This window comes from Cryptococcus neoformans (genome assembly GCF_000091045.1).
Source record: "Cryptococcus neoformans var. neoformans JEC21 chromosome 12 sequence".
In the NCBI taxonomy this organism is placed as follows: domain Eukaryota; kingdom Fungi; phylum Basidiomycota; class Tremellomycetes; order Tremellales; family Cryptococcaceae; genus Cryptococcus; species Cryptococcus deneoformans.
In genome coordinates this window covers 209,287-228,345 of record NC_006681.1, presented here as the reverse complement: position 1 = coordinate 228,345, position 19,059 = coordinate 209,287, and the positions used below count along the sequence as shown (strand labels likewise).

General features: G+C 49.3%; 8 protein-coding genes across 8 annotated transcripts; 6 read left to right on the top strand and 2 right to left on the bottom strand.

The window, feature by feature from the left end:
• Positions 1–122: 122 nt before the first annotated feature.
• On the top strand, positions 123–2,706 carry CNL04430 (expressed protein). Its single transcript, XM_024658148.1, has 4 exons — positions 123–538; positions 592–2,006; positions 2,059–2,193; positions 2,264–2,706. Exons 1-4 carry the CDS (start codon positions 179–181, stop codon positions 2,496–2,498), a joined length of 2,145 nt encoding a protein of 714 aa, XP_024513825.1. The 5' UTR covers positions 123–178; the 3' UTR covers positions 2,499–2,706.
• Positions 2,707–2,891: 185 nt separating this feature from the next.
• Positions 2,892–4,487, top strand: CNL04420 (hypothetical protein). The gene is made up of 4 exons (XM_024658147.1): positions 2,892–4,024; positions 4,093–4,154; positions 4,212–4,262; positions 4,311–4,487. The coding sequence occupies exons 1-4, from the start codon at positions 3,230–3,232 to the stop codon at positions 4,453–4,455; spliced, it is 1,053 nt and encodes a 350-aa protein (XP_024513824.1). The 5' UTR covers positions 2,892–3,229; the 3' UTR covers positions 4,456–4,487.
• Positions 4,488–4,720: 233 nt separating this feature from the next.
• On the top strand, positions 4,721–6,117 carry CNL04410 (hypothetical protein). Its single transcript, XM_024658146.1, has 4 exons — positions 4,721–4,997; positions 5,051–5,106; positions 5,162–5,660; positions 5,720–6,117. The coding sequence occupies exons 1-4, from the start codon at positions 4,743–4,745 to the stop codon at positions 5,951–5,953; spliced, it is 1,044 nt and encodes a 347-aa protein (XP_024513905.1). The 5' UTR covers positions 4,721–4,742; the 3' UTR covers positions 5,954–6,117.
• A 192-nt stretch (positions 6,118–6,309) lies between these two features.
• Positions 6,310–9,569, top strand: CNL04400 (expressed protein). The gene is made up of 8 exons (XM_024658823.1): positions 6,310–6,491; positions 6,568–6,969; positions 7,023–7,123; positions 7,177–7,261; positions 7,317–7,758; positions 7,818–7,889; positions 7,945–8,036; positions 8,090–9,569. Exons 2-8 carry the CDS (start codon positions 6,896–6,898, stop codon positions 9,435–9,437), a joined length of 2,214 nt encoding a protein of 737 aa, XP_024514656.1. The 5' UTR covers positions 6,310–6,491; positions 6,568–6,895; the 3' UTR covers positions 9,438–9,569.
• Positions 9,478–10,994, bottom strand: CNL04390 (hypothetical protein). Its single transcript, XM_024658145.1, has 4 exons — positions 10,929–10,994; positions 9,916–10,884; positions 9,787–9,837; positions 9,478–9,735 (listed from the first exon to the last, which is right to left on the bottom strand). Exons 2-4 carry the CDS (start codon positions 10,674–10,676, stop codon positions 9,597–9,599), a joined length of 951 nt encoding a protein of 316 aa, XP_024513823.1. The 5' UTR covers positions 10,677–10,884; positions 10,929–10,994; the 3' UTR covers positions 9,478–9,596.
• Positions 10,995–11,556: 562 nt separating this feature from the next.
• CNL04380 (hypothetical protein) lies at positions 11,557–13,946 on the top strand. The gene is made up of 5 exons (XM_567989.2): positions 11,557–11,796; positions 11,883–12,367; positions 12,416–12,592; positions 12,643–13,119; positions 13,167–13,946. The coding sequence occupies exons 1-5, from the start codon at positions 11,580–11,582 to the stop codon at positions 13,833–13,835; spliced, it is 2,025 nt and encodes a 674-aa protein (XP_567989.1). The 5' UTR covers positions 11,557–11,579; the 3' UTR covers positions 13,836–13,946.
• Positions 13,947–14,046: 100 nt separating this feature from the next.
• On the top strand, positions 14,047–16,627 carry CNL04370 (expressed protein). The gene is made up of 7 exons (XM_567988.2): positions 14,047–14,800; positions 14,846–14,949; positions 15,003–15,548; positions 15,619–15,704; positions 15,763–15,855; positions 15,933–16,241; positions 16,303–16,627. Exons 1-7 carry the CDS (start codon positions 14,139–14,141, stop codon positions 16,588–16,590), a joined length of 2,088 nt encoding a protein of 695 aa, XP_567988.1. The 5' UTR covers positions 14,047–14,138; the 3' UTR covers positions 16,591–16,627.
• On the bottom strand, positions 16,587–19,040 carry CNL04360 (hypothetical protein). The gene is made up of 3 exons (XM_567987.2): positions 18,647–19,040; positions 17,842–18,600; positions 16,587–17,781 (listed from the first exon to the last, which is right to left on the bottom strand). Exons 1-3 carry the CDS (start codon positions 18,893–18,895, stop codon positions 16,633–16,635), a joined length of 2,157 nt encoding a protein of 718 aa, XP_567987.1. The 5' UTR covers positions 18,896–19,040; the 3' UTR covers positions 16,587–16,632.
• Positions 19,041–19,059: the final 19 nt, after the last annotated feature.

The following is a 19,059-nucleotide window of genomic DNA, read 5'->3' as shown; positions in this document are numbered from 1 at the left end:
TGGAGTTGTAAATTGACGGATTTGTTGTTGTTGTGCGTCGTCACGTGACTCGACATGGCCGATGAGCAGAAGTGATGCCGAGAACGTTCGCAGCGAGGTATTCAGTTATCGCCCTTCGTTGTTCTACTCGTTCTACAGAGGGCCGCTCAATCCACTGCCCACTCCCCATAACACAGCCATGATCTCTCTTTCAAGGACTAAACGCCTGCCTACACCACTCATAAAGTCATCACTCACAGCAACGCCAACCATTACCCCATCTCGCATCCCAACTTTATCCTTCTCTCACCACTCCCGCCCCTTCCAATCACTCTATTCTCCTCGCTTCACATTTAGCACATCACACGGAAAGGGAAAGAACAAGGTCTACGATGCTTCCTCCCCTTTGCTTTCTTCACCAAAAACTTTGGCAACTTTTCAACATCTCGGACATGCTCGGTATCGCATCACCGAGCGTCTCGGTCATCCTCCATCATTCCACACTTCTGCCAGACGCGAAGCTATACCTCTAATACCGGTTGGAATATCTGTCGTAAAGGCATGTCGCCACCTTCCAAGCTTTTTGCCACGTCGCTAACATATACATATTAGGGAGCTTCCATCTTGACCGCTGCCACTGCATTCTCTCGCATTATCATCTCCTTCCTCCCCATAGGTACGATCGCAGCCTTTAAGATGATTCGTCTAGGTAGATGGATAGAGTCCGGCGTGGAATGTCCAACAGTGAGCCCAAAGGCAGAAGAATTTTTCAAAATGTGGTGTGAAGGGGAAAAGAGCATTAAGCTAAAACCTGAAGAGGCAAATGCGTTGATTGATTCCCAACCAGACAAACTTGGTGGCTTGACTCTGCCAGATGGACGCGTTGCCTACTCAATGCCTCTTCCTCCCCGAAAATTTCGACGTCCATCCCAGGACCCAGACATCCAGTTTGACGTCACTCCAAAAATGCTTATGGAACATTTCCACGGCAATCGACGAAAGGTAGCTTTTGTAATCCGCCGGAGATATTATATTATTCCCCCTCTTCCATCTTCTGCTGAAAACTACTACAACAGACTTGAATCAAAGCAGCAGGCAGAAGTTGATTCCCTCAGGCGATATTGGCTTGGTTTAAAAACTTTCAAAGATTGCTTCCAATGGGGCCGTTGGTTTGTCGCTACCGTTTTTTTCCTGCCATTCCTCTTAATCTGTGGCGCATACATTGCCGGTCTGGAAAGAGTACCTCTTACTGGCAGATGGAGATTAATCTTGCTCACACCAGAAGAAGAGGATGCCATTTCGACAAGTCTCGCCGGTGGAAATTGGTACCGAAGTGTCATCAACCTTCTCACTACTCCCGAACGCCCAGCTCCACCTATAGTATCCACCGATGACTGGCGGTGGGCCTGGGTTCAAAGCGTCCTCAACCGGCTAGAAACTGCCGCTCTTACCGAATGCCAGTTGATCCCTCCAGAGCAAAGACCTCATAACGAATATGTCTCAGCTCTTCCCTTACCGCCACCTATCTATCACCCATTCAAGCCTCGCCCTCGAGTTTCCTCTCTCCTTCATTCTGTTCTTCCTGGCGGTGAGCCCAATACTGGCCGTGAGCACCTTGAAGTAGGGCCACCGTATAACATCATGTTGCTGCAAAAAGATGAGCAAAATGCGTTTTCATATGGATTTGGCGGTAAAAAGGCTGGCGGTATCGTCATCTACACGGGATTATTAGACGAGATCCTTCGTCATTCTTCACCAACACCCCAATCTGCACCCCAAATAGAAACGCCTCAATCAGGTTTCCTTTCTGGCTTATTCTCGACCTCTCGCACTTCCAATCAGAATCAGCAACATCACATCCAGCCCACAGAAGAGCAAAATCTCCATCTTGCTTGTATCTTGGCGCACGAAATGGGCCATTTATTACTGAGCCATCACCTTGAAACACTTTCTCAGCAACAAGTCCTCTGGCCTAGTGTATTAGGATTTAGTATGGATCTTATCCGAGCCTTTATCTGGCCTTTGACGTAAGTGGAGATCTATCGTGAATGTAACAGGGCTAAAGTGTGGTTACCACAGTGTTTTCCTTGGACCGACAGTCAACGATGCTTTGGCCAATATGGGAAGAACTAGCTCAGAAGAGTTGGCGGACAAGTATGGAGAGATTGGGTTCCAGTGGAAGCACGAGTATGAAGCGGATCTTGCCGGTTTACGGTGAGTTATCTTGTTATAAATTTGTTTTCAAAATGTTTTGCTTTTTATGGACTGACATGCTTTTTTCCAGGATACTCGCGAGAGCAGGTTATGACCCACGAGCAACAATCGGTCATTTCCAAAGTTCTGTCGCGAGCTTACACGAGATCCAACCTGATGACAAGGCCGATAACAACACCCTCACGGGTGCTGCGTTCAAACTTTGGACCAAGGCGACACATCCTTCAGTCGAGCAAAGGACAGATGCCATCCGAAAGGAGATTGATAGATGGCAAGAAGAAGCAAAGAAACTGACGCAAAAGTGATGGGCGCGGGTTTGGTGACTTGCTGTTGCGGCAGAAAGGATATAGATAGCTTTGAGACTTATCAGCAAAACGTTGGACATGTTTTTGGATCTTGAGGTTTCGGGTTTTGGTTCGGCAAAATTCATTTGAATCAAGACACAGATGGTATCTTTTGTTGTTGTGTTTATATGGGATATGACTGTCAGATTTTGGCCATGCATCCTCTCTCAGCCGATGGCCAAGTATCACTCAATGACAAAAACAAACGCCGGATGCCTATGCGTTCATTGTTCTTTTCGATCTCTCGCATCATGAAACGAGAGTGTGTACCCCGACGTACCGTCCTTTCACTGTCCCCCGTTCCCAAACAGCACAAAGGGATGAACTATGCAGTCTAAAAGTAGTCATGAGATGCCGAGCGAAGATCTGTACCTAAAGCCGTACAACAAGGAGACCGGCCATCATTATAGCTCGTCATCTTGGCAAGGAGAAAGGTTGTCAAACAAAGTAGCGTTTAACTTCCATTTGCCCATGTCTATACATGGAAACAATTCTTTCACACAAGATCGTTTCGCAATTGTTTATCCGTTACCCTTTGCCTACAGCTTTATCAGACACAGCTACTATTTAAAATAGCTCGCAAGAGGAGCAGAGAACCGCGAACGACTCTTGAAGAAGACGCAGCGTCGTTCATATCCTCAATAAAAGTACAACTCTCCATCTCCTGCATAGTCCTCTTAATTTCCACCGCGATGTCTCCTGAAAAGCTCACCGAGGAAAATATCCTAGATCGTGAAGAGACAAACATCCCGTCTACCTCTTCATCCATCCTTCCTGCCCCTATCTCCTACCCTGCGACGGTGTCCTACCGAATAGCGAACACATGGTTGCGCCTGATTGCCAGCGGCATCATCGCCATACTACTGATCCATATCCTCCACATCCAGCTATCTCCAATGGAGGCGGTAGAGCCGGCCCCGCCAACTCCGCCACCAGCGGCAGAAGCCTACGTGACCTTCCTCGCGCATTCCGATGATCCCAGACCATGGTATTTCAACGCCGTGCGCAGGCTCATGTTTCAGCTCAAATATGACCCCCTTACACTCGACCCACACCCCAGAGATTTTGTGGTAATCACCACACCAGGTGTCCCAGAATGGCAGCTCGAGCAGCTTCGTGAAGAGGGAGCTATCATTGCCTCCCGTCCTTTGATCGACCACCTCCCTCTTCCGGAAAAGGGAATCTCGCGCTACGCTGAAGTGTACACCAAGTTGTTCATTTTCAACCTTACAGACTATGAGCGCGTTCTCTTTGTTGATGCTGACCAGTTGATGGTGAAGCCGTTGACTGGGATTTGGGATGATCCGAATGCCTGGCCGGAGAGCGGGATGGCTGCGTGTGGAGAGAGTAAGAGTGCCTGGGACCATCCGACGCCGATCGAGGATCAAAATTATTTCAATAGTGGTTTCATGTTGGCTAGGCCGGATGAAAAGACTTTCAACGAGTTGCTACAGGAGAAGGATTTCGACCCATGGTTTCCTGAACAGGTGAGATTGGTCAGGGTTTTATCATAATATCCGAGCTGCCAGATCAACTGCTGACAGCGTTATCGTAGAACTTGTTGAATCATTACTTCCGGAGGGATGGGCCCAGACCGTGGAGGCCTCTGAATCATATGTGGGTTGTACCTTGACATGTTTCAATTTGTCTACGTATCACTTACAAGGGCTTTAGGTTTGTCACAACCTTCCCAAGGAAAGTCGACCTCGAAGCTGGTATCCATGTGTAAGCCCAGATTGCAAAATCCATTCATCCCAAGCTAATTTGGAATAGCCTCCATGACAAGATGTGGTTACCCCATATTGACAGGGAAGTCAAAGAAGTATGGCGACAAAAGCTTGGGCGAATGGAAGGCTATTGGTTGGCGATGGGCCGTGGGCCTGAGGCTTGGAATTCTACTTCACTTACCTATATGTAGTAGATTTTGCCATTTATTATATGTAGAATGGTAATACTTCTTGATAGGCAAAGTTAATGTATAGTACAATATTTCAAGCTGAGACGCGAGCAACAAGTAAGACATGAGGGTTCTTTCTTCTGGGTTCGTTGTTTTTATTGCTGTTGTTGTTTGTTGGGGTAGCAGTGGGAATGCTGACGCGTCAGATGCAGTTTGACGGCCCGAGTTGAATTTTGGCCCAAATATTTGGCTGTAAAGACTATCCCAAAATTCATTTTGCAGGTATATTTCCAGACATTACTGGGAATATGATTGTTTCAGGTTTTACTTCTTGGGCGGTGCCTGAAAGACAAGAACGTCGCACATCACCCATATCTCATTTCCGCCTCTCCATTCCTACTATTCATCCATCTCCTTCAAGATTCTCTCATCTACCTCTTAGAAATATACAGCTGCAAATGCCAGCGTATACTGCGAGGAATACTCGAGTGTCCACCCCACGCAGGATCCAGATAACTGCTGCGACACCCTCGCAGGATGAAGATGGAAACGTGGTTTGTACCGTGCGTTCCTTTACTTTCTTCTTCCCTTTGTTTCCTAACACGACCTCAATCAGGGCCATAACAGGAGATGTAAACGATTTGTGAGCTCAAGTACCAAAAATCCCAACAGGTAGGCGGAAAGTTTGGCTATGTTGAATAATGGCAATTGACACGGTTATGCACAGAGCCTTCTACGTCTGCCCTCTTCCGCGGGAAGATCCTAAAAGGTGCAAATTTTTCGTGTGGGAAGATGAGATTCATAAAAACGCCAAATCCGATCAGGCTCCGGAAACACCATGCGTTGGTCGATCCCGATTCGGCGGCTCTACCGGTCAAGCCCTAGGCCAAACTCCGGTGGGACACAGCTCGTCTTCGGTCGGCCTTCATACTCCACATTCTTTGAGCAAGGGGAAACAAGCTGCCAGCGTTCTGTCGGACAACGAGGATGACCTTGTTCCTGTGGAAGATGATATTGATTGGGGTGCTGTAGATGTCGATGGTCTCGAGAGGGAAGCTATTGCGGGCAGCCAAAACTCGGTGAAGAAGCATGGGACCCGAGATTCGATTAGCTCTACTCCCACTCTAGGATTCAACGAGAGATTGAGCAGCGTCATGACGGGTATGAAAAGAGATAGAGAAGAGGAGGATGAGGATCTTAGGACGCCAAAGAAGGCGAACATAGACGTGCGACAAGTATTCACGTTAACTCGACAGACACCGGCTGACAATCAACTCATTTATAGTCTAATCCTTTTGTCTCGTCCCCCGCCGGCACACTACCCCCTCATCCTAAGCTTCTTCCCAGCATATCTACTATGGAGCAACTCAACGACGAACTGTATCGCATGGACCGTCTTTTGCAAGGGTCAGAAAAGCTCAAGCAAGGCTTGCGTAATAGAGTCAAAGACTTGGAGAGTAAGAACAAAGCATTGCAGGATCGAGTCAAAGAGTTAGAGGCTCGTTTGAAACAAGAGTAATCAAGATATATCGAAACTGTATTATAGGAGAGATTATTGTGTTTGTACCCTTCTTTGTGTTGTGTTTATTTAGTTCGAATAATTTCAAGTAATTGCCCCGGTGAGATAAGATACATTACATGGTCGTACAGTTCATGTGATTGTCTATGTGTACCATATGCAGCCCGAATAAAAGAAGACGCCAGGAGTATACATTAATAGCATGTAAGTAAGGACTCCTGGATGGTGGAGGCCGGGGGTTACTGCATTTCCCTGGAAGAGGCGATGTAAGCGAGGGCCAGGATGAATGAGGCGAATAGAAAAGATCAATTTGCAGTGCTGCTGGTAAGATCGTTAACTTATATCTGCTATAATTTGTTTAGTAAAATTATCGTCGCGACGTAGTGTGACATTCATGGAGTGGTGATGAATGGAGAGTCGAATCTGGGAAGGAAGTGGTTGTGGAGGGGCCGAATCTGGGAAGAGGTGGCGTGAAATGTGCCTTTCTTTATTAGCGTTGTCCTTTCTCAGCGAAACAACGCGACGTTCTCACCGGTAGGTAAGCCCTTTCGCCCTCCCCGTCCTGAGCTATTTAGACAGCCACAGCTAACGTTATACATGCCACATCTATACAGCCGCCACCTTCCTTATACTTCAATCTCAAATCCCCCCGCCGCCCGTCACCCGTCCCCGAACCCGCTTTTCGGTCGCCGGTCCAATCACCCTTACCCTCACGCGGACAGTGCACCGTTCATAAGTCACTTCTGTATACATCGGTCAACTTTCAACCCGTGTCTCTTCCACCCATCCGATAATCTTCATGTGTAAAAGGCCTTCCAATCCATAGAAGATAATACCCATCGAGGCTGCCAAGCGACAAGTGCAGCAAGCTCTGCGACGATCTTGACGCCGCCTTTTCCCACGCTCATTTGATCACATTTACAGTGAACATCGACTGCTGCCATGGCTGACACAACAAAATATGGTAACGCGGTCGAATTTGATGTCGACCTGCACTCTATCTATGCTGCATATATGTGGGTCTATGCAATACTGAATTGGATCAAGTTGTGGCTAACTTTGGTTTCAGAGGTCTTTTCGAATCGACAAATACTGATTGGTGGGAGAAGTCATGGGGAGGGTACTTTGTGTCTTTTAACGAATTCCTGGGATTTGGCTGGGAAGTGATGGGTGAGTGCTTGCCATAACACTGCTGTGGACATTATAATGACTTCAGGGATCAGTTGTCGTAGATAGTGAAACGGGTAAGCCTCATGTGGCTGTGAGGAGGGAGCAGATTGCACTGTTCGCCAGGATGATTCGGACTCGGTGCGCCCACCTACATAGTCCAATATCTTGGTTTCTCAAGCTAATGTCCCTGCAGCTTTGGCGAGTCACTCTCCAAAGACCCACCGACAACCTTGCCTCTCAACCCCGTTCCGACTCGCAACCTAGCCCTTCGCCGTCTCGTCACCGTTCGAGATCTCAGCGGCTACCGCAAACTTGCAGCTTCACTTCCGGCGGCTGAGCTGTCCTATCTTCGTTCACGGGTACGCTCCGGCGAAGCTACAGTCATAGAACAACTCTTCTACGCAGGCGGGTCCAGTGGAGAAAGAGAAACAGGAGGTGTGGGCGTCCGCGACAATGGTGTAGGGTATACATTTGCATGTGTCAAGACAAATTGGTGGGAGAAAGGGGGTCCGCCATATGGATTGATACCTGGGCAAGGCCGTACACACTCTGGAAGCACAGGACAGGGAAGTAACAAGGGGCTCGTATTGGAGATTGGGCTTGCAGTGTTGAGATGCGCAAATCTTCGGGCGCTGGTGAGTACTCTCGTGCCCGTAACCTAAACAAAGGATCATGGAGCTAAAGGACCTCTCAGGGCGTCTGGCCGCCGGTCCCAGCTGATAATTACCGCAAATCGCATTATGTCGTCGAAGAATGGGTCGACAAGGTGGGTCTCACAAGCTAATCATCATCCCGTCAAACGGCTGACTTGTCATCCCTAGCGTGCGAATCACAACCCACCAACGTTTCCAAGGGCTTATGCCTTCGGTCAGAGCGAGTTTGTGGCCGAGAAAAGGGTAGAGACTATCTTAGAGTAAACTCATACCATATTACTCCTGCTGCAGGACGATTGCTGACGTCCTTCAGTGCGACTCTCAACGCTCTTGCTTCGCAGGAGAATGACGGCCACGCCAATGCCCTTATCTTGTTGACAGTCGGTGAACCGGTTCCTCTTCCGTTGCCCAGCTCTTCGACCTTACCCAACAACGTTTTGCAATTTGATGTCCTTGCTCTCGAATACAATTTTTTGCGGCGAGCACAGGCTCAAGGAATACCTGGCACTCCAGATAGACAACAACCTCTCACATCCCTCGCCTCTCTTTTACAAACCCTTCAAATTCCTGTCCAACCTTTTGCGCCTATCGGCAACGCTGGCAATGACGCGTACTACACTCTTCTCGCGTTTCAAAAGCTTGTGATGGGTGAAACACGTCTTCCAGACATCCTCTTCAGCCAGCCAGGTCCCTATGCGTCGATGCAATTCCCACTGTCTCCCCGCAGCTCGGTTGCCTTACCCTTTCCCCAGTATCCTGCTGTGGCTCTGCCTGTTCCTGTCATGCCCGCTGCTGCAGGTGATTCTCGTCGAAGTTCGACTTCATCAAACCGCCCAGGATCAGGATTTGTACAACCCTCTTTACCTCCATCCTCGTCCGATCGCACCCAAGGAGGCCGATATGCTAGTGAAACTTCGACCCGACGACGCCCTATTTCCATTGGTGATCCTCTCAATATATACACGGATTCTTCTAACCGTACTTCTAGCGATCTGAGAACGCCTAACGGGTTAGCGCAAGACGGCAATTCAGGTATTGGCTCGCAACGAGGGAAGCGAATGTCAGTCGTGCGATCTCAGACTGTCTTCTGGGACGATGCAGCCTACGCAGACTCAAATTCTGTTCGAGGCGCGGAGCTCAAGACTCCGTTGCCTAACGGGTTGACCGGGGAGTCGACATCGTATGTGCAAGAACAACGATCTAGAGCGCGAGAGGGACCGCCATTATCAAGGAGTGCAGGTAAAAGCACATGGCTGGGTAGTCAAGGGAGGAGTATTTCATATGATGTTGCAGGCTCTGCCGGTGGAATGAGTGGTACATCTAGTGCCGCCAATTCACCAATTGACAAACCGTCGGGATCCTTGTCGAACATCAACCTACCACATACCGGCATGAAACCGTCTGGACTTTCGAGTACCAGCTTACAGAGGGATACGAATGAGGGTGCCTACTCGTCTGGAACAGGTAGCACTGGCAATACCAAACCCAGTCCGGGCTCAAGCGGGGAAGTTCAAGGTATGGGGCATCGAGTAAGATACAGTACGGGTTCAATCCAAGCTGTAGATGAGGTAAAGAATGGAGCGAAGAATGGGAAAGAGAAAAAGAAGGGCAAGGGTCCGAAAGATTTGGCTGGCGCGATTGCCAAATTTTGGATTGGCTAGACAAGCGTCACCAAAGAGTTTGATTACGACTAATACCATAGGACAATTTTATATTTACAAGTAACAATACTGTGTACGCGAACCACGTTCTGTAACATACTATCACCGTACTTCATGCATTATTATGAAGTTTAATGCCAGCGTATGAACGGAGGATAATCAGCCACGAGGATCAGGAGTCGGAATTGTCCCACTGGATTCTTTGGCTAGCCAGTATCCTTCCATGCGACCGAGGCGTTCATAGAAGAGTTCTGCGAGCCTCCTTTCGACCCATCCTTGCCAGCATTTTTCATGAATTCTTTCCAGCCAAGTCAGCATATGAACATTCCATAAGTGGGATGTAACCTACGTGTGAGCACCTTGCTCGACATGTTCATACTTTGGCGAGATGCGTTCATGACTACCTTATTATTAGCAAATATTATACTACGTCCCAAATTTGGCCGTGGGGTGCGTGGTGATGGTGGGCCAAACTCACATAGGATTCAAAGGAGCCCATGGCCTAAGTCCATCCCTGCTGAAGTACTTGTTCATGAGGTTTTGCTCAGGAAAGACTGGATCATAGCCTCTTTCAGCTAACAGTCCCTCCATAATCTCCTCTTTGGGAATGGCGAGGAAGAATCCTGCTAAAAAGTAATCCGAGTCCTCGACATAGCCTCCATCACCGCTTCCTAGAGCAGCCAGACCGCTCTCAGGCCAGCTGTTTTCAGCTTCCCAGATAGAGTCGACTGGACGAAGGACGAGGTGATCTGCGTCATAATAGACCAATCTATCGTAGGAAGTCATGTTGAAGATCCATAGTTTTGTGTAAACGTCTTTCCAGCGGGGGTTCGTCTGCACCATAGGCAGAGACGTTATGAAAGGTTTCTCAATCACAATGGCCCCTTCCGCTTCAAGTTTTCGAGAGTATGAGGCTGGTACACCAGGTGTGGTTAAGACAATGACAGGTCGTGATGGGTCGGCTGTCAGAGGATCGTGCTGGAGAGCGTACACAAGAAGTCGGGCAGATTGAAAGTAATATGGGTCTTCGTTGGACAGAAAAGTCACATACGCTTCGCGAGGTGCGTCATTGGGTTTATTTGATTCAGCATTATAAGAGCTAAGGGTGTCGAAAGGCAGAAGGGGGGAAGGTGATAGGGCGTAGTAGAGAACTGAGAAGAAGAAAGAAGCTAACGCCACGAGCGTTACGGCGTTAACTGTGGTTAGAGGTCGACTGAATTTGATACTGGGAGGGATCATGGAGGCCGGCACTTTTCGCAACTCAGGAGTGAAGCCCTTTGGTCAATATCATTTATACCATCCACTCGTTGTAAATTCGATATACTTTTCATATCCTTCCTTTGATGCTGCCGACGTTTCAGGGATACTGTTCGTTCTTGCTCGGTGTCCCAAAGGTATTATTGAATCCTTTATTTGAGTCTGCTGGAAGGTTGGGCAGTCCACATTTCTGGGAAAATAAGCGACGGCAGATAGAACATCATAAGAGCTCACATATGGAATCGATGCCAAGCAGAGTTTTTGATTTAAGATTGAAAGGCGAGATGGTGGCAGTCTGTGGTGATCCTTTCAAATTTTACATACAACAATAATTTTTTGTTTGCCATGTCATTATCAATAAGCCGTTAGGTTTTATCGTATCTGCCTGAGATTATTGCTTTTCAAATTGTATTTCGAGCCTGGCTAAGTTGGTTACAGAACGTCCTCACTTGTCATGTATGTCAAATCACTCCGTCGCGTGGTGGATGGTGGGTTGTCTGCAGCTATCACAAGCAAGGAAAAACACCTTATTATGCCCATGTCGTTTGCCTTGTCCGTCCATCATGAACTAGTCACTAGTGAAGGGATTTGGTATTTGTACGATGTTAATAGGCGTGCTGCTGCGTTGCATTAGCTGCGAATTCGTCAAAATGGTTTTGCAAACGAAGGCTTGAATGAGGTGAAGACCAACAACTGTGGCAACTGTAGGCCCATTTGATAATTTGATAATAAACGCGAAGGTGGATGGTTTGGCTTGGGGTGTCCTGATCTTTGGCGCGTACACAAAATGTCATAAAGCAAACGCGTCAAAGCCCCAATGATGCCCCTCACATTTTCAATCATCCTATTTCCTCTCTTTTCAGTCCATATCATTACATTCCTAGCATGGCCATCCCTCAAAATGCCGTTGATAGATCACGAGCCAGTAGCTCTGAGCTGAGCGAACTGTCATCCGAGGAGAACAAAGCATCTAAGACTCCAAAGACCGTCGGCAAGAAGCGCGCAAGATCAGCAGAGGATAAAACGGCTGGCCCAACCAAGCCAAAGGCGAAAAAAGTCAAGGCAAGCGGCAAATCCGCAGGGGAAACGAAGAATCCAAAAGGTGAGTCGCGCGTGATCTCGAAAACTATGCCTCGTTATCACGATTCTGATCTTTCTATGTTTCGAAAACTGGTACATCAAAATCAGGAAGTAACTCCAAGAAGCCAACAAAGGAGATCGTCAAGAAGGAGAAGGGAGCTATTCAAGCAAAGAAAGACTTTGTGGTTGCTACGGCTTTAGGGGCCTCAGCAATTCTGCACGAAGATTCAGATCTCTCCGATATTGAATCCGACACTGAACGTACGAAAAAGCAAGCTAGCTCGAAAGTCGCGCTGAAGAAAAAAGCGACCAAGGTAGCGAAAGAGCCAAAGGAGAAGAAAGAAAAAAAGGCAAATGGAGAGACCAAAAAACAGACGAAGACTGCCGGAAAGATGAAAGAAAAGGCTCCCAAAGGTGCTTCGAAGAACGCGCAAAGGGGTAAAGAAAAAACGCAAAAGAAGACCAAAGAAGCCGAACCCAGGGATGCTAAGCCCAAATCTAGAGTGAAGAAACCCGAAGTCATCCCAGAACCTCCTATTTTTGAGAAAGTGGTCACACGATTAGGACATGAAGAGGCTGAACAACGTATGGCGGTGGGTATACCTTATCTTTTGTACATGACGAAGCTGAGTCGTTCCCAGCTGCGCGAATTCCTTTGGCGGTTTAGACAGATTTTATCAATTCCTGAACGTTCATTACCGGCTCTTGACGACTTTGATCGCCCTATTACCGAGTCGAATGTCAGGTTAATATCGGGAGCTCTGCTGGATGTCATCAAGGATGAATTAGAGGCGTCGAAGGATGAGGACAATGAGGATGTGAGTGCATGTGCAGATTACTTGGGGTCTCGTGGCTGATATCAGCGCAGTTGAAGGAGACATTATTCAATTTCCGCGAAGAGCTGCGGTATTACGCCGATGTCCCCCGATTCGCATCCATATTCCAAAGCTTGATTGAACCCCTCGGTCTTGAGCTCCCGCCGGCGCCATTTGATCGCAGAGCTGAGGCTAACGAGGCTGCTTTGCGGTCTCTCTTTGATCTGGGGGATGATCAACCTGCGCCTGCATGGGCAACCGAGCTTTCTGTCCCTTCTCGCCGAGGTGCTTCCCGGATGCCTCAGCCATCTGAAGTCGTTAGAATGCTGCTAGCATTGGTGGAACGAACCCTTACCACGCCAAAAATCAAAAACAGTATGGAGACATTTGCCTTGGAGACGCAGGTGAGGAAAGAGCATGCGAATCTGTTGAAGAAGGAGCAGACGGCATGGGAGAAACGGAAACAGAGACTGCAAGAAGAACGGCTCTTGTGTAAGACAGCGGCGGAGACCAAAGCCAATGTTTCTCAGGTGGGTCTATACTTGGTGGCACTTTGATGTGTGTTGACGACTTGTAGACTACGAAAGAGTCTCACGAACACAATTTACGGGTAGCGCAGTACAATACAAATATGCGCGCTGGGATCAACCAAACGTCTCTGCGGTTCGAACCTTTGGGCACGGATCTTGATGGTCGCATATACTATGCTTTGAGTCACCGTCCGGTTGACAACGATAGCAAAGCTCCTATTGGATGGGGCACTGGCATACTGATTTGGGGACCTGCGGTTGCGGGCAAGGTAACCGAAGACGACAACTTGCCTCACTCAATAGAGAGGTGGAGTCACTTTGGCAAGTCCAAAGACGTTAAGCCTCTTATTAAATGGTTGGAATGGAGGTATAAGAAGGCCGTTGAGTCTGCTAAGCCCAATGGTACTGCAACGGCGACCCATGAAGACGCGTCGCCCGACGATACGTTAACTCAATCCATAAGTCAGCTTGCTAGCCATGTGCGTTCGCAAAAGCATGTTCGCCATGAAAAAGATGACGACGCATCGAGCGCATCTTCTGGACTTACGCCTCCTCCAACATCCTCTCGAGAAGAAATGATGGCTCTTATAAATCCTCGTAATTACACTCCAAGTGCCGAGACATTGGAGGATAGAGGCAAGAGCTTAACGAGCAGATTGGGGGATGTCGCGGAATGGCTGGAAGTGTTGGAGTGGAAGGGTCTTGGGGAGCCTTAGACAGGAAGGCATGTGCAAATCAGCCATGCATCTGTATATGTTTTTGTAGAGTCGGTAGAGTCGTAGACGAGTGTATGACTTCATACGAATGCATGTCCTATAGATCGCCTGCAGGATGTGTTGTTAATCTGCGCAATGGGAGATAAGGTTTGAGGTTGTTCGGAAGATGTTATTAGAGAATTGTCCTCTTATTCGCTTCGTTTCCGATGGCATTTCTACTTTTTTGAATTCACATCCACATCATATCCTTTGATACTCTTACCCACATTCAATCATGTCCACATAACTACCACCGCATCCAACATGGAATCCTCAGATCCCCAGCCTGTACGCGCCCCTGTTATTAGCTCCTCTGCCACCTCTTCCCCAATCCTTTTCGACACTTTCCTGCTCCTCCTTCTCAGACTCGTATACTTCTTCATATCCCGCAAGTTTTTACACTCTACGATCAATCCTACTCTCCGGGACATCTCACAGCCGGATACAATCCTCCCACCCACCGTATTATTACCGACTGCGGACAGTTCGCGGCGCGGCGGGAACGCGTTGGGACTTGAGACTGAGTATAACGATGAGACAGACGACACTAGCTTTACGCCTGTATCTTCATACCCAGGCTCTCCAGCGCCTATAAGCGTGACCCTTGCATCGTCAAACAACGGCTTTAGACGGGACGATAACCCAAGTTATTCATCTTCAAATCTCCCTTCGTATCCCTCTCAAGGCGAGAATACCATTGAGCTACAAGCAATCGGACAAAAGCTCAAGGATGCAAGCTCTGGAGTGAGTAGGAAGGTACTTCAATTGAGTCATGGCAAAAGATCTGGAGCAGGGACCAAGCGGGTGAAGAAGGCGACGCGAGGGTTACATCGAGTTTCAAGGATCTTATTCTCAGTGTGTTTCGCAGAGGGTTGCAACTTGCTCAGCTTGGTGGTATTCCATGCGATAGGCGTGCTCAATGCTAGGTGAGTACAATGTGTGCTCTCGACCCATGCTAATCCCACTTTTAGATCTCGCCAGGTCAACTTTTCGGTCTCTCTCCACTTTATCCTCGCATTAATCCTTGTTGTTGTCCCGCTGGTCCAATGTCTCTTGTTCACCTATCGATCTAGAGGTAGGCAACTGAGTGTACATGTCCCACCCCCGCAACTTCTGACATTCGAACAGATTCGTCATCTACTTCAACCACCCCTTCTCAATCATCATCACTCTCCTTCACCTCACGCTTGCTCATATCGCTCATCCCATTCACCCTTTACATGTTTTTGTTTACCCGTATCCCGCCTTACATAACCGCGGTGCCTATGAACGTCCAGGTCGTTTCAACACCATCAATGGATATTGATGACCCATCATCTACCGCTTCTTCAATTGACGAGGCTATCGTACAGTGGTCGACATCTGGACCTGAGGGATGGGAGCAAGGAGGTTGGTTAGCCCCTAGTTTGGGACGAGTCGTCGTTCTCGGCGTAGTCATTTTGGGAAGTTTGTCCGGCTTTGGTGCTGTTCGCTCAGCTTGGAATTTTTTCGAGCACCGACGAGCTGGAAGTCGCACGCTCACGGATAACGACCTTCTCCAGGCCGAGCGATCACTCTATAGGGTCCGGCAGGATCTGATTTCCAAGAGGGATGAGATTAACCGGTACGCTGTTCCGAATGGAGAAGGATCGAGCGGCTGGATGGGGAGGATATTTAGGGGTGAAAATAACCAAAGTAGGAGGAGTTTTTTGCAAGTGATTTTGAAAAAAAAAGGGATGTGAAACTGAAACCGTTAAAAACTCAGCTGCCTCTCTTGAGGCCGAATTGAAAGGCCTGGAAACGATGGAGATGCAAGTATCAAGATCGCTCAGAGCTATGAAGGCTCGAAAGGTAAGATCAGGACTTTTCTACAAAGAAGAAAAAATCATGCTCATTTGACAAAACGTAGAGACGGCAGGATTTCGGGCACACGTTCCGTGGACAGATATATAACGTTTTAGGCTACGTCTTTGCCATTTACTGTGCTGCGCGTCTCCTTATGGTGAGTTGAATGATTTTACCAAGGACATTGCACGATTGAGAGAGTAACTCAGTTCCCTAACCGTTGCCCCGCATCAGTGTCTCCCATCACTCTTTTTCGCGCCGCGCACAGCTGAACAAGAATCGGGAGAGATTCCGGTAGAAGGCAGGGGTAACACCAACGGTGACTGGATCTCATTCTTCCTGGCGCTTGCTATCAGCAAGTTGCCCAGAGACTTTGCGGATATTGATGTGCCGACATGGAGTCGAGGGATTTCGCTAATCTTGACGGGTGTGTTGATCTTGTCGAGTCTGACACAGGTTATGCGGAGCTTGAGCAAGATTTTGAGGTTGACAAGCAAGACTGTTGGCGCGGGTTTCTTACTGCTCAGCCTGGGACAGCTTTTTGTACGTTGTGCCGATTAGCAATTAGAAAATGTCGGAACTGACGATATATATATTTAAAAAGACGACCTATGTGATTTCTCTACTCATCCAATTGCGAACGTCACTCCCGCCTACCTTGCCCGAGTCCGGCCCGTTTGGCAATCATGGCAATTACACAGGTATCGACCATGACGACCAGTTTACTGATTCGTCTCCGAAAGACGACTCGCTGTTGTCGACCCTACCCGACTTTAGAGTGTTTGGGCGGCTCTTTGACATTATGTTTTTGCTCGCTGCAGCTACGACCGCACTTTACCGATACATCGTTTTGATAGCCAGCGCAGATGATATTGGTGATGTTTATACATAGACACATTAGATATATATATATCTCCATGCTATACGCTATGCATTATGCTCTTGCTAATCCTACATGTTCTCCTTGTACACCCCGCTTTTCTCGCACAGGCTGCTGCTCTGTCTCCCCCAACTGATCTTGTTCTTTCCTATCCGTTTCTGAATCTTTCTTATCCCTCACTTGATCTTCAACTTTTGACACTTCTGCTTCTGCCTCTGCCTCTGTATCGAAATCATCCGCCTCTGTATCGAAATCATCCGTCCCCCACTCTCCTTGACTATTATCTTCCGCTCCCACCACCCTCTCCGCCTCTTCACCACCGCCGCCACCGCCGCCGCCACCAGCATCCGCCTTTCCAGATCCGAGCCCAGAAACAGTGGTCTGCTGTTCATTGTCATCGTTCACCAATGACGACCTCATCCGTCGACGCCTCATACTTGCTGTGATGCCACGCTCCGTATCCTCCCGCGCCGCCGCCGCCGCCGCCGTTGTATGCAAGTGGTGCAAATGGGCACTCTGTGCGAGTTTACGGGACGAGACGGATGGTGGTGGTGGTGTTTGCCTCGGAGGCGGGAAAGATACTCTCACGTTTCTTGGGTTTGGGTTTGGGTTTGGGATATTGGCCGGGGAGGGGGAGGACGTCGGGGGAAGGTGTGAGAGTGGGGAAAACGTGAATTCGGAAGAAGAGACGGAGCGGTAAGAGGGAGGGACCTGGGGTACGATACCACGTCGTTTGAGTGAAGTATTGGACCGGTGGCCTGATCCAGCTCGGGATAGGGATGTTTTCAAGCGCGGGGTGGGTGTCGACGAGGAATGGCGATGGGGATGGGCGCTGGGTGTGGTGGATGTCGGACGCGCTTGGCCGATGATGGCCGGGGGTCTCCCCGCGCCCATGTCGATATGTAAACCGGCAAGGGGGCCCGATAGACTTTTCCGATGATAATAATCGCTTCGGCGCCGGCGTGCTTCCTTCAAGAGCGGGGTAAGGATGGCGTCCATGGTGCTGCTGCGGCTGGCGGCGCCGAGGAGGATGATGACGACCATGATGATGAGCTGGGCGATCCCGCGGCGGCGTTCGTAGCCGAGCTGGTCGGCGAGGACACGGAGCTGCGTCTCGATGGCTTTTCGTTCAGCGTCGAAAGCGATGCGCTGCTGTTCCAGTTGGGAGAGTACCCGTCCCAGCCGGTCTTCTTGCCTCATCCGCTAATCAAAAGTCAAGAGTTGAGCAAAATGACTTCACATAAGTAGGCTAGCAGGACGCACCTCTTGCTGCCACCTCCCACGATCTTCGTCTTCCCACTCACCCTTCCATTCGTCCCACCCAACTTGTACCTGTTTCAGCATGGATCGCATGACTTTGGCTTGTTCCTCGATATAACGTGCTACCAAGGAAGAGTTGCCTTCCAAAGCGTTGAGTCGGCGGATGATGAATGCGTAGATGGATTCAGAGGAGTCGGAGCGAGGCGGTACGGCACGGGTGTATGATGTGGAGGGCGATTCGATCGAGGTGGGCGATTCGATCGAGGTGGATTCGATCGAGGTGGATTCGATCAAGGATGTAGCCATGGACTCGTTGGTCGGTGGCGAATCGGAATCCCCATCACGCTTGGAGACGACAGTGGGTACGTTGGTAGGCGCAGTCTCGTCGATACTGGAAAACAAGCCGGATTCAGTCAAGAGTTCGGGTACAAGTCTTCCCGCTTGCTCATGCAAAAGCTTTTCCAGTTCATCGAGCTCGCGCTCCCTCTGCTCTTGCTTATCCCTCTCATCCCTCTCCTTCTTTTCCCTTTCCCGCCTTTCCTTTGCACGGCGCTCTTCTTCTTCGTGTTCTCTATTCCCAGTCCTGTCCCTGTCCTTGGCCACGGCGCTCAACTGTTTCTGTTCCCATTTGAACGCTTCCATCTGGTTCATGCCGTATACCTTGAGGGACGATACGGGGCAATAGTATTCCGAGCCAAAGTACGAGGGAAAGTCGAGGCGGATGAATCGGTGGAACGAGGTCGGTTGTGAGAGGCTAAACGTCTGATCGAAGCGTTCAGCGGGGTTGCAAAAGTCAACAGGAGCTCACCTGGGACCCTCTGACGTTCTTGCCAATAAACGATCCGACCTGTTTCCATCTGTGCCCTCTACCAGCGACATCATCCTGGCCGGGCTCTTCCGCATCGTCCTCCTCGTCCTCGCCGCCGACGCTCACCCGCACTTCCCGGACGACGCCACTGAAAAACTCCCAGACGGCAATCTCGACCGCCTCTATGCGGATCTCGTCACAGAGCTCGACGACGACCCAGTGCTCGTCGGCTCTGCAGGGGGTGAGCATGTACCTGTCGCGGGACTTGTGGAGCAGGGACGCGGCGTGCTGTGTCTGCGGGGAGGACGAGTGGATGCGGGCGGAGCAGTCGGGGGAGGCATAGTTGTACTTGCTGTGGTGGGCGTGCGGGGTGGCGGACGGCTGCTGGGCGGGGGGCGGGGGAGGGGGGAGGG

Bases quoted from the DNA above. Each gene is read 5' to 3' on its own strand.
- CNL04400 (XM_024658823.1), top strand. From the start codon at position 6,896: ATGGCTGACACAACAAAATATGGTAACGCGGTCGAATTTGATGTCGAC. The intron at 6,970-7,022 runs GTGGGTCTATGC...CTTTGGTTTCAG, and splicing joins TCTATCTATGCTGCATATAT to AGGTCTTTTCGAATCGACAA. The intron at 7,759-7,817 runs GTGAGTACTCTC...AGGACCTCTCAG, and splicing joins GCGCAAATCTTCGGGCGCTG to GGCGTCTGGCCGCCGGTCCC.
- CNL04370 (XM_567988.2), top strand. From the start codon at position 14,139: ATGGAATCCTCAGATCCCCAGCCTGTACGCGCCCCTGTTATTAGCTCC. The intron at 14,801-14,845 runs GTGAGTACAATG...TCCCACTTTTAG, and splicing joins ATAGGCGTGCTCAATGCTAG to ATCTCGCCAGGTCAACTTTT. The intron at 15,549-15,618 runs GTAGGAGGAGTT...TTAAAAACTCAG, and splicing joins TAGGGGTGAAAATAACCAAA to CTGCCTCTCTTGAGGCCGAA.
- CNL04360 (XM_567987.2), bottom strand. From the start codon at position 18,895: ATGCTCACCCCCTGCAGAGCCGACGAGCACTGGGTCGTCGTCGAGCTC. The intron at 18,601-18,646 runs GTGAGCTCCTGT...CGCTTCGATCAG, and splicing joins AGAACGTCAGAGGGTCCCAG to ACGTTTAGCCTCTCACAACC. The intron at 17,782-17,841 runs GTGCGTCCTGCT...ACTTTTGATTAG, and splicing joins GTGGGAGGTGGCAGCAAGAG to CGGATGAGGCAAGAAGACCG.
- CNL04410 (XM_024658146.1), top strand. From the start codon at position 4,743: ATGATTGTTTCAGGTTTTACTTCTTGGGCGGTGCCTGAAAGACAAGAA. The intron at 4,998-5,050 runs GTGCGTTCCTTT...GACCTCAATCAG, and splicing joins ATGGAAACGTGGTTTGTACC to GGCCATAACAGGAGATGTAA. The intron at 5,661-5,719 runs GTGCGACAAGTA...ACTCATTTATAG, and splicing joins CAAAGAAGGCGAACATAGAC to TCTAATCCTTTTGTCTCGTC.
- CNL04390 (XM_024658145.1), bottom strand. From the start codon at position 10,676: ATGATCCCTCCCAGTATCAAATTCAGTCGACCTCTAACCACAGTTAAC. The intron at 9,838-9,915 runs GTGAGTTTGGCC...ATAATAAGGTAG, and splicing joins TGGGCTCCTTTGAATCCTAT to TCATGAACGCATCTCGCCAA. The intron at 9,736-9,786 runs GTAGGTTACATC...TTGGCTGGAAAG, and splicing joins GTCGAGCAAGGTGCTCACAC to AATTCATGAAAAATGCTGGC.
- CNL04420 (XM_024658147.1), top strand. From the start codon at position 3,230: ATGTCTCCTGAAAAGCTCACCGAGGAAAATATCCTAGATCGTGAAGAG. The intron at 4,025-4,092 runs GTGAGATTGGTC...GCGTTATCGTAG, and splicing joins ACCCATGGTTTCCTGAACAG to AACTTGTTGAATCATTACTT. The intron at 4,155-4,211 runs GTGGGTTGTACC...CAAGGGCTTTAG, and splicing joins TGGAGGCCTCTGAATCATAT to GTTTGTCACAACCTTCCCAA.
- CNL04430 (XM_024658148.1), top strand. From the start codon at position 179: ATGATCTCTCTTTCAAGGACTAAACGCCTGCCTACACCACTCATAAAG. The intron at 2,007-2,058 runs GTAAGTGGAGAT...TGGTTACCACAG, and splicing joins GCCTTTATCTGGCCTTTGAC to TGTTTTCCTTGGACCGACAG. The intron at 2,194-2,263 runs GTGAGTTATCTT...GCTTTTTTCCAG, and splicing joins GCGGATCTTGCCGGTTTACG to GATACTCGCGAGAGCAGGTT.
- CNL04380 (XM_567989.2), top strand. From the start codon at position 11,580: ATGGCCATCCCTCAAAATGCCGTTGATAGATCACGAGCCAGTAGCTCT. The intron at 11,797-11,882 runs GTGAGTCGCGCG...CATCAAAATCAG, and splicing joins GGAAACGAAGAATCCAAAAG to GAAGTAACTCCAAGAAGCCA. The intron at 12,368-12,415 runs GTGGGTATACCT...AGTCGTTCCCAG, and splicing joins AGGCTGAACAACGTATGGCG to CTGCGCGAATTCCTTTGGCG.